Consider the following 12,114-nt stretch of genomic DNA (forward strand, 5'->3'; position numbering starts at 1 on the left):
ACCCCAAGGATGGCCGTGTCAGTGGGTATGAGGCTATTGTGTACTCGTCGTGCCTTCGCCTCTGCTCTGGCCTCAGCAGAGCTTGTTAATATGTCGGTGTACTTCATGACCTGCCGAAGTTAAGCTGTTCACTTCCTTGACCTAACAGTCTGTAGATTAAGGGACTGTGGCTGTTCACCCACTGGGTCTAGTGAATAAAACTAGATTTAATCCGGATACTAACTGACAAGCATTAGTTTCTCCCTCATTGGTCGTTTCACTGACTAGTGCGCCATGTTTAGCCGTGAAAATCATATGACGAGGTCTTTACCACAACCCTATTTTGTGCATAAAGTTGCAGATCCATAGGTGGCCTGATTACAAAGTTGTGACTTGACACCAGGGGAGTCAGACCTAGAACATGAAAATTAATTAGCTGAGCCATTGCCAAAACCTGTTGTGAGTGAAACCGCACTGCCAAACATGGCCCAGCACATACACAGTCTATGATGTGAGGAGGCGGGGGGGAATGTAGAAGCTTAAAAATCGGTGGGCTGGATATTGACCATAGGCATACTGTGTGTGTAAAGTTACAGTCAGAAGTGGCCCTGTTACTGATCACTACGTCCACAAGCCCAAGTGGAAGAGGGAGGGACCAAGAACATGGAAAGTAAATAGGCCGACTTTACCTAGACTTCTTGTGTATGAGGTTGCCCAGTCCAAGATGGCGTGGTTTCTTCCCCAACACATGTGTTCCTTCTAGACCACCAGATATGTTATGACCCCCTCTCCCTCCACACACACACACACACACACACACACACACACACACACACACTATCTAAATAATAGTCAAGGAGTATATGTGTGTGTCTCTGCGCATGTTTGTTATTTTTCACGAGAACGGTAGTAGCTATGAACCTAATTTTTTTTTCATGAGGTCGTGGTAAGTCCAGGGAGTGTCAGAAAATTACCAAAAAAAAATTGGTGATCGCCTGCGATGCGACGGCGCGAACTTGTCGTGAATCGCGAATAATTATTCGATAATCCTATTTTTTACTTTTTGATCAATTGGTCAATAACAGTATGGAAAAGAAAAACGGTATTTGTAAACATTTTTTAATGGAAAAGGTATTAGTCCCTCAGATTTTTCCGTATATATATAAACATAAATGTTCTTGCCCTGAATTTGTCGTCGAGCAGTAGCCAGAATAAAATTATCGGTGTTTTGACATGTATTTTTGTTTATCAGCACTAACTGAAGAACTGCAACAGATAGAAACTGCAGGTAAACAGATCGAATGTCATCTCGTCAGGCAAGCTAAATAGATAACGTGTCTGCCCTACCGGTGTAACGGAGTTAGTGGATCTTGGGACTCGGAATGAGGCCTTTCCTGTTAATGCCGAACCCAGTTGCTAATGCTAATCCATTCTCGTCCAGCGTGGTGATGTCTGTTGTGCCCCAAGGTTTTCTGATACTGTATCATTAGGCTCTGGTATAGGCTAACCTAGGAACCTTGGTTAGGTTTGTACCCCTTCCCAGTTGCTAAGATCTGTGTCAGTTATGAGTCCACCAGTCATTGCCTTTTATTTTAGTAGTTTTGTGTCTTTGTTGATAGTTCTCTTGCATCTGTACTATTTCATTGCATGTGGAGCCTAGCTTACCCATTTTCAGGTTGGAATTCTTCTTCCAAACTGTGTTGTTGAACTTAGGGAAGGCCTCTCGTTTTCAAGGAGTCATTGAAGACTATCATTCCCCAGTAACGACTTTTTTTTCCCCTATGATAAATGAAGTATATAGCTTGAAAGTAGCCAAAATTAACCAAAATATGTCCAGTGGTTTTGGATGATTGAAATGTTTATTGTCGTAAAAGTATACAGAGCACATGTACAACAAAAGGAGGTGGTGGGTCTTGCCATACACTTCCCTTAGCAAATGTAGGAGGGGGAGCAGGGTGGCTCAGTGGTAGAGCGCTTGACTCGAGACCGAGGGCTCTAGAAGTAACGCTCTCCAGGGCTATTGTAACAGGGTCTAGCTCGGGAGGTTATTCCCTTTCCCTTCAGCAAATGTAGTTACATACAGTGTCATGCAGCATGAAGAACTGTATTTTGTTCATTTTTCACTTTGCAGTAGGCCTGTCACGATATATCGTGGCCTATGTAACTATTCCTGTTTGTGAAGGTGAGTGGCAAGACCCACCACCAATTCTTTTATTCTGAGTATACATTGTATACTTTTACAGCAATAAATATTTCATTCAATCATTCAAACAATAAATATTTCAATTCATTGAAAATGTAGAAATGTCCTGGATGCAAGACGTTCCATGTTGCTGCCATATTTGTTTACATTCAGCCGACTCCAGCGTGAGTGAAGTGGTAAGGTACTGAAATTTTACCTTTGGACCCACTTTATGATTGTTTTCGGAAGAACTTTGTTTAGAACTACAAGTATTGTCTCATTACTATTTTATTTCATTTTTAAGTCAAAACATCATATAAATTTAGTATGTTAAGTACTTTTATCATTCAACATTTGACTGATTAACAGTAGTATGAACTCGGTCGTGGTTTTATCAGTCTCCTTTGTACACTAAATTCTGCATGTTGGTTTCTCATTTTCTTTGTACCACCCCAAGATTATTTTATGTATAGGTTAGAAGAGAAATCCTGTGAAGAGGTTAATGAATACAGCATGCAACCCAACCATTTCAGTCCGGCAAAGCCGCATGAAAACAAATAATGATAGCAAAAGTAAAACATTAAAAATATCATCGTACTAGATGAGTTACAGGTAGACCAGACATTTAAATATATTGTGTAGATGAGACATATATGCACAGGAAAAGTACAATGCAAATGGGTTTGACTGTTATATATACCGTAGTTACCGGTATATATTTTTTCCCAAATTTTTGGTAGTTATGACAGTTATATTGGAGTCATGGTCAGAATAGGTGTGTAGTATGTTAGATTGGCCAATGTTGAAATTAGATAGCCCCTGTGTGCATTCCACACTTCTTAATTTACATTTAGAAGTCCCTACGTGTCAACAAGTGGGTTGGTGGAGGGTTAGTGCCCCTCCCCGTAAAACAAATAACTCAATGTCAAATGGCCACCCCTTATGGGATGATGGTGTCTGGCAATAAATAGATAGATAGAGATAGAACAGATTAAAGTGGGACAAGTAAACCTAACTGTGTTAAACTCAGAGGAAAGCACCAACATGACACAAATAAACTTAGAATTAGAGGAATGCAGTCAAATGTCACAGGGCAAATAAATTTTAATTCAGAATCAGCAGTACAATCAAGTGACTGTAATGTACAGTAGATTCATAGGAATGCAGTCAAGCAATACAAACTTTAATGGAGAGTCAGAGAGTTGCAGTCAGATGACACTACCATATTAATCCTTAACCCAGCTTGCTTTTAATTGACTGTAAATTTTCAGAATCCTCTTTGCCAGTTTTTGGTGTGTGGATATGAGCAAGCACAGTATACTTTTCGTGAGCATTTTCAAAGTTATTACCATAACTGTACTCTAGTTTTTGGTAGAGCCTAATGCAGTGATACTAATGATATCATCTGTATTAGGTGGAACTTGGAATGAGTTTCGATCCATAAGAGTTTTGGTGGATCTCTGGTATTTAGGAGTGCGCTAAGTACCATTATTTTAATATAGTTTTAGTAGCAGTTGATCCCCTTGGCAGATGTAAAGAGAGTACTGGTATGAGCAGGATGATTCGTCATCGAGTGAAGAGAGAAACCTCGACGGTACTTGGAAGAGCAGGAACAAATCACGATGCAGATGAAGGTGAAAGGGGTGAGGTGGTGAAGAAGAAGAAGAGGGAACACAGCACTGGAGGTCAAAGGAAGCGAATTACTAGAGAGCAGCTTCTGTTCTGTATTATATTTTTATTAGGTAAGAGGTTTGTGCACAGGTACCAATATGTACTGTACACTTGTGTCCATTCTTCTTTTCATTGTAGGATAATATTATTGTAATATTAATAAAAACTGCAAATGATGGATTTTAACCTCTGATATTTGGATTGCAGAATGAATATAGGTTAGTCTGTTGAGTATTTTAATTTGCATTGATGTATTAAGTGTTTGAACTTGCTTATGTGTACAATAATGCTAGGTACTGCTGTAATACGGTACTGTACTTCTTTTACTGTCACAGGTGCTTCCAACAGTATCTTGCTGTACCATCATTACACCACAGTACCATCCAGCCCATCCTCAACCCCATCACAGCAACTCAGCAACCCTCCAAACCCTCCACCCAGAGAACATCACCCCAGTCAGTCAGTAACCTCAGTGGTGGAGCAGACTAATGGCCGTGTAGTGACTGTCTACACCCACTTCGCTCCACCTTGCCACTCAACTTTCAGACGCTTCATGGACTCAGAGGTGAATTGGAGCACCTAACGCTTTTATTATAATGGGTCTTCCAGAAACTGAATGTCATGGTGTGGTGGTTGCAGTAGTGGATGTAAGAAGATCTCATGTTGTGATGGGGTTACTGGAGACTGTTTATAATTTTTTACTGCACCAGTTCCCCTGTAGCTTAATAAATAATGTTTAGTGGTGGCAAGAATGTTGTTGTGGTTCTGACCCCTGTCTCATTTGGACATGAACTTGTGGACTGCTGGCTGAAGTTGCCTTTCTTCAGTCCACCATTCCAGTTTTGGGGGATAGGATGGGGTGTTAAGGGATATTTGTAAAACTGAGCAGCATTGTTTATAACAATAAGTATCCTTGGTAATTAGTAAATTGCTCCTCCAGTCTACCTACACTTGGTGATTAATTGAGCACAGTGAAGGTAGGTATCTTCATCAGGTTTGAAAAAATGAACTAGAGGGATTAGTACAAGTTTGTGTTTTTATTTTTTACACGGTACCTTACCAAGCTTGCCCCTTCAGGAGTCACGTAATGTGCTGCACGGTGTCCTAGCGTGGAAGGAGGCAGCTGTGTCCTGGGCGTGGATCCCAGAGGCTGCCTTCTCTGCCCTTCTTCCACCCGCACCCCCTCTTGTTGGCTCCCCGTGGTGGCTGCTGAAGGACACAACTGGCAATAACTTCTTATACAGGTCAGGATTTGATGTGGGTGTGTGTGTGTTGATAGAGGAAAGTGTCATAGTCTTATTAATATAATCATCCTCATCATCATCTAATCCTGTGTTGCCCCATGAGGACCGCGGGAGCCCAAGGCTAGGCAAGGTGGCCCTGACATTTATGGGATGTAGTGTATTGGTGTATGAGGGGTTTTTCATTACTGTAAGGCAGTTTGGGATAGGTTTGAATAGTGGTGTGTTTGTGTGTCGAAGCAAATGAATGGATATGAAGAAGTATGGTGTAGGCAGAGGTTGGTGTGATTAGGTATTTAAGTGTGGTTTGGTGATGTTATTGGAAGGTTTTGTGCACATTGGTTTGAATCTTCTGAAGCCATTCAGAAGTTTTTCCATCACATGGTGCCACCAGGAGTGTGGGCTTATCACTCATCGTTTAATGTCTTAGAGTGATAGCTTCAGGTTACTATGACAGTAATACTATGACAGTATGAGTAAAATGACAGTGATTATAACCATACAGTATTGTAACTAGGGGATATGTTTTGCAGTGTCCTAACTTTTTACATACCAGTACAACTGGTACTGTAAATTGAGAGATTTGGCAAATTATTCTTGTAGCTAGCAAGTGGCAATCCTCTGTAATGTACTGTGGAAGGAATGTGAAAAAAAAAAAGTGACAGCATACTGTTGGTTAATTTCTTTTTCCAGCACTTATCTCTCTCATCTTCACCTCTCCCCACTTAGTGATCGTTACGCTCCACCTGCCCCATCTGGCCATGTGGAGGAGTTGCTATTCCGTCTTCTATCACTCTTCCACCCACAGCCCTTCCTCCAATCCAGGTAAACTGTTAAGAGATATATGAACTTTTTAAATTATTATTATTGTGAGAGTCTCTAAGCAACATAACATAATGCTACTGTAGGTAAATAATGTACCAGCAGTAGGGGTAACGTGTAGGGATCGTGTAATCTTTCCATTTGTGGTACAAGTGATGTTAATGCTCTTAAGGTTCAAGGGAGAGACGTTCAAAAAGGGGTTCTCGTTTCATTTGGTTCATGACCTAAAGAAAGATCAGAGAGCCTGTAGGACACATATATCTTATGATTATGAAATTTGTTTTACCTTTTTTTTTCTATCTATCTATCCATGATCCAATCCTACGTTGCCCCATACACACCAGTGCCCAAGCCATAACCTCCTTTCCCTCCACAGATATGGGCCGAGGGGTGCAGTGGCCGTAGTAAGAGCCATTGATGGACCTGTGCTGGATGTATGCTTTAGGTAGGATCTCTTGTATGCATTGGACCCCTTTAGTCCAGTGATGTATTTTGTCTTTTATTTATGTTATGACCAGATGATTATTTTCAGCTTAGTAGAACCCTGGAGTATTGAAGGTGATATGTGATCCTTCCAGTTTCAGTTAATCACTCATGAGGACAATAAAACCCTCGGGATATAGAAAGATTACAACCCTCCAGATTGTGTCATTGGATGGAATGGCTAAGTTCATCCATTCTTTGAAAGTATGTAGGCACATGCTATTATTGCTGTAAGTATTATGTCTTGTGTTCTGTTTGTGTCATGGTACTGAATGTTGCGAGGAGTGTTGTGTTTTGTTGCATTGCTGAAGTTTTAAATTGTGACTTTTAAATTAGCATGATAGGTGTTTGAAAGTATTTCACACACCTTTGTCATATGCAGTATTTTTTATAAGTTTATTTAAGAGTTCCTGATCACCAGGAAACTATTTATTACGCTGGGTGGTAACCATATAACCAAATTTTGGCGCCTGGTGGTTTAGTGGGTAATTATTGTGCTCCAATTGGATTGAGCCGGTGAAGGTTTATATCCAAGGGGTGGTTTGGGTTTATTGCTCACATAATGCCACTCAGGGATGAGTGAGGTTGGTCACTCTCATCTTAAATGTCAGGACCAACTGCCTAGCCCCGGGCTTCTGTGCTCCTTATGGGGCAACATAGGATTGGATGATGGATGGATGGCTTCAAGAGTGCAAGTACAATATAGTTGTATGTAGGATCATGATTTGCCATGATGTGAAATCTGTCTTACATAACATGATGCACGTTTATGTGAATAACATCATTTATGTTGTGTAGTTATAGTTTTGCTACAGTATGCTGGAATTGGGTAGAAGAGACTGTGCTTAGATGGTATGGTCACATGGGAAGATTAAGTGGAGATGGTGTGGGTGAAACTATTTGCGGGTGATTCTGAAGATGGAGCGATGTATGGTAGTCCAAGTAGAAGAGGATAGAGTTTCAAGTGGCTGTGTGAGAGAGTGAGGTGTGAAAGTTGATGAGGCTAGAGGATGGACAGGGGGTTTAGAGAAAATACTGTATGCAATTATCATCTGTTATGTCCAAGAAACCAATTTGACTCTGACAGTAGCCAGTGTCATTCTGTTGTATTATTGCTGTTGGTTTTTGCAGGTACAGTAGTTAGAGCAGTGAAGTGAAACCAGAATTCCAAGGGCATGGTCATTTCTCTCAGCATGCTGTAGGTAGTTCTTCCTCATTTGTGATTTCTCTTTCCTTTTTCTTCAGAATCCTACTTCGGCCTTTTGTTAGGTAGGAAAAAAGGTAGAATGACAATGATGGTGATGCATTGCAATGTCGTTTTGGTGTAAACTGCAGTCAGTTATATTAACGTTACAGAGTGCATGCAGAGTACCAGCTAAACACTCCTCCTCGCCGATCTCTTTGGTTCACCCCGGCTGCCTTCCTGGGTTGCGTCACAGTCAGCATGTCAGATGGTCACGTGCACTCCCTCACCCTCCATGTCCCAACTGCATGGACACTTAACCTTGGTCAGTGTCTCCCAGGAGTCTCACATGCTTTTGTCTTGTTTTTACATTTCTGCATCATTACCAGCATAAATACAATCCACCAGCAACCCACCACAAAATGTTTCAATCCTCTTGTAATATGGAAAGCAATACAGTCAGTAGGCTGCTTACAGTACAAATGCTAGATAACAGGGTGAGTTCATCACTGTAGTGTTAGATTAGATGGATTCACAATGGATAAGGCACATCACTTTGACTGTGCCATTAAAAAATAGTGCATGTATAGTTCCTTGTCTTGCCAATTAGTTCTAGTCACCTTGTACATAATGCAAAGTATGTGGTATGTGGTTGGTTCTTTTTCTCCTTAGTCTGCACAAATTGTTTCAATTTTTGTACTCCAGTCTGTCAGGACTGGATGAAATGTATTCATGGGTCACCAAATAGAGCAGAATTTAATTACAACATTATAAGTGTAAGTAATGTTGCAGGCTTTAAGAACAGTTTTTTAAATGAAAAAATAGAGCATTTCCATAGTTTAATTGGTAGCCAGCCCTAATTCTGTATTGGTGCTGTTGTTGTGGACCAAAGTTTATCTGGACACAGATCCAGTGGAGTGCTGGAAACTGGCCACTATTGCCAGGCATTCCCAGAGATGGCACTATGTCATATTGAAGTATTACCTGTGTTGTGAAAGTGAGATGCCTAAGGTTAAATGTGTTGTGGTGTGGTGAGCTGCATTTTAGTAAGGGCATGGTGCATTGTTTGTGAGTGGTGTTGGTGCAGAAGCAGGGAAGGCTGATGGCCTTGTCGTAGTCTACTGATGCGCAAGAGAGAGGTGGGTAATCTGTGGGAAGAGTGGGTTTTGTTGAGTAGTGACAGAGGTACTGTACGTGGAGACATTTTTGTAGAGGCCTTCCTCACAGGATGCATCATTTTCATTTACATCATTCAAAACCAAACTCCCTAATTCATTTGGAGTATAATGATCTAGAGCATGGTTGCTCAATCTCACCGGGGAGATAATCAAGGGAAAAGGGCTTCCATGTACAATAAGTCCTAGGTAGAAATTGCCTTATTTGTTGGAAAGGGCTTCTAGATGTAGTTAGCCTTATTAGAAGTTTTCCTCCTCCTCCCCCTCCTTTTTTTTTTTAATGCTGTCAGGTTCATAGTAAGTTAGAAAGAAGTTGCCTATTATTACCTTTAAAGCTGGTCGTCAGTTTTCCCCAATTTGCAGCACCATTCGTAAAGAAAAAATTGTAATATTTTTTAATACATTACTTACTTATAAGGAGGATTGCTAGATCACTGCACCATTATGAAGATGGCAAAATTTCCAGCCCACTTCTACCATTTGTAGTCTCCTTTTACAGTGTGCTAGGAGTATGTGGAGACCACTCTTTTTCCCATGTCCCAAAGGCTAATGGGATGCAACATCAGACAGTGGACTAAAAATCAGTTGTGACTATGCTTTCTTTTGTATGATTTTAGCAGATAATAATGTTTTACACATGTAAGTTGGAGCCAGGATTTCAGGAGCTTGAATTATGTTTGGATAATTTTATGGCCCATTTTGCCTGGTATGCTGATAATTGTTCCACTTTCATACTTTCTTTCCTTGTGTCTTGATCTTTCTTCACCCCATCCTTAGATGGGAATAAAGGTCATGATGATGATGATGTTAATGATGATGATGATGGTGATGATGATTTTTCAGACTTAGAGTGGCTGATAGGACCTGAGGAAACCCGGGATGTTGAGGTGACCGTGACGCACCTTCCTCGCATGTCCCTCTCCACTTCACCAGACACACCTGACACACCCGTCACTGAACACGCCTGGTCTCAAGAGGTGTCAGTGGAGGAGGTGTATGGTCTGTTGGAGAAGGAGATGTACAGGTTCTTGCAGGTGAAGATTTTTTTTTTGCTATGGCAGTACTGTATATAACAAGCACCAAGAGCAAGTTAGGAGAGGATGTGAGTGAATAGTATATTATACCACAGCAGTAGGGGTCATCTAAATAGAAATAGAAATATTATGGTAGTATAGGTAATATATTCTGTCCTAGCGTAATAAATGGCCAAAAGCAATTTTAAGAAATGAGTATTAATATGCTGAGATAGATACCAGTGTGATATGTGTCACCCCATGCCCTTCACTGCATAATTGTTCCTCAGCTCCCTCCTTGTCCCCAGAAAGGAGGGTAGTGGACTGCAAAAGGGCAGCTTTAGCCTGCGGTTCATCTCATATGGTCATTAGGCATCAACAGTGAAAAATATGTTGAATGAAAACATTAACTGATGACATATTGTATCTGTATTATATTGCTTGATATTAAAGCTATACCTTGCCCCAACAGGTGGAGTACCATAACTTCACCACTGCATATCAGCTTGGGTCAGAGCTTGGTCGGCCCATACATGTGGTGGTGGCCTGGGGTGCCCTCGGGAGCCAAGCTTGCTGAGGCTCTGGTCGGGCGCTGCGAGAGGGGCCCCTGGCAGCGCCACGTATCACCACCCTCCTTAGGCAGAAGTTTGTGTCTTCCTGGGTCATGGTGTCAGAGCTGAAGGTAAGAAAATTCATTAAGTCCATGTTATAAGTTGCCCTTATGTGTGTGTGGTGGTGGGGGGGGATGCTTTAAGTTACTGATAATGGTCCAAGACAAAACCCAGATCTGAGGTGATGTGACGGACCTGACAGCCATGTAAGGAGTGGTGAATGAATACCTGAACTAATATTTCCCATATCTCTGTCTTCTGTAATGTAATGTTCTTTAAAAATACAGTACAGTATATAATATTTACCCTTGCAGTATTAAGTTAGTATAAATCCATCGAATATTGAATTACAGTTGTGTGGACATGCCCTTCTGCTCAGTATCCACCAAGCAGAATTTTAGTACTGTATATACCAAACCTGGGTTCCTTATAGCCATCTATACTAAACATTATATATTGTGAATTATCAGATATAATGCTGGCTTTTAACCCCCAATTAAGTCATCATATTGAGGGCTCACTGTGCTAATGGTTATGTCTTCTACTGCTACTAATTTCAGCCCTTATTACCACACAGAGGTACACCCAGCAGCCACCGCCTCTGGCCCGGTTTGCCCGACAGGCACTGCACTTCTACACCTTCCCTGTCCAGATCCTTCTTCAGGATGCATCAGGCTACGTCATTGCCTCCACCAATGCAAACACCATCCTTGACTACCCTGGTGATGATGGCACTGCAGATGACGAGTTAATGAACAAGTTACAGGGAGTTGGTAAGAGCAAGGAAAGTAATGAAAGTGAAGTAAAAGAAGTTGATACTACAGGTGAGAAAAGAGTTGGCATTGAGAATTATGAAAATAAAGTAGCTATAGAGGGTGAGGAAAGAAAAGCAGGTATCGAAGGTGATGTAAAGGAGGTAGATATTGAAAGTGATGTGAGGGAAGTAGGTCATGAAGGTGAGCTGACATTCCAGGATCCAGCAGAGGAAGCATACTACATATTTCTTCAGAATGGCTTGGCAAAGTACCGAGACATATTCCATGATGATTAAAGTCACCCCTTATCTGGAAGCTTTAGGCCTGTATTACCGTTGGTGTAGGAAGTTTTTCAGCACCGTACCTTACCAGTTTATATTTGTTTATGGCATTTCAGTTTCTCCTGTACAGTATGTTATCTGTGCTGTCTGTTGATATTAAAAGCACACTAATAACATACCGGAGTGCAGTAAGGTGCAGCATATGGAAAAACTAAGGAAGAGGTGCTGGAAGGCCTCTTAAGCTGAAGAGAATAGCAGTCTAAGACCAAGTCCACACCAAATGCTTGTTGGTGTCCAATGGGGCCATTTGTATGGTTGTGGTGATAACATTCCTGCCCACACCCACCTACACCAGCAAGTGTTTGTTTTGGACATGGACAAAAGTGCGAGAGAAGTCCAGTGAAGCTTTATTGAATTTTCCATGTGTTATTTTAAAAAATATATTGAAACATACTGTATGTCAGTTGAGTACAAACCTTAATGAGCAATCCGAATTAGTCATTGCCAGCTTTACTTAGAAATTTAATTTCTTTGTTAATAAAACATTACAGGAACCTTTTTCAGATTTAAAATTAGCAGTCTAGAATGTGATGATGATGACGATAAAGAATGTGTATTAATATTGTGTTGTAGGAAGTTGTGAATTTGATAAACATCATTACAGAAAAATTACTGAACTTAACTGTGTTTTACTATGTATGTAAAGAACATGTAATTA

The 12,114-nt window shown here is 40.9% G+C and overlaps 1 protein-coding gene across 1 annotated transcript; it reads left to right on the forward strand.

Annotated features, from left to right (window-relative positions):
* The first annotated feature begins 9 nt into the window (after window positions 1–9).
* Window positions 10–10,326, forward strand: LOC145407231 (selenoprotein N-like). The gene is made up of 8 exons (XM_080278265.1): window positions 10–118; window positions 4,168–4,397; window positions 4,910–5,076; window positions 5,803–5,898; window positions 6,272–6,340; window positions 7,735–7,886; window positions 9,580–9,770; window positions 10,222–10,326. Exons 1-8 carry the CDS (start codon window positions 10–12, stop codon window positions 10,324–10,326), a joined length of 1,119 nt encoding a protein of 372 aa, XP_080134391.1.
* Window positions 10,327–12,114: the final 1,788 nt, after the last annotated feature.

The sequence above is a fragment of the Coenobita brevimanus genome, chromosome 72, assembly GCF_032717465.1.
Source record: "Coenobita brevimanus isolate Jiangsu-jjx chromosome 72, ASM3271746v2, whole genome shotgun sequence".
NCBI lineage: Eukaryota > Metazoa > Arthropoda > Malacostraca > Decapoda > Coenobitidae > Coenobita > Coenobita brevimanus.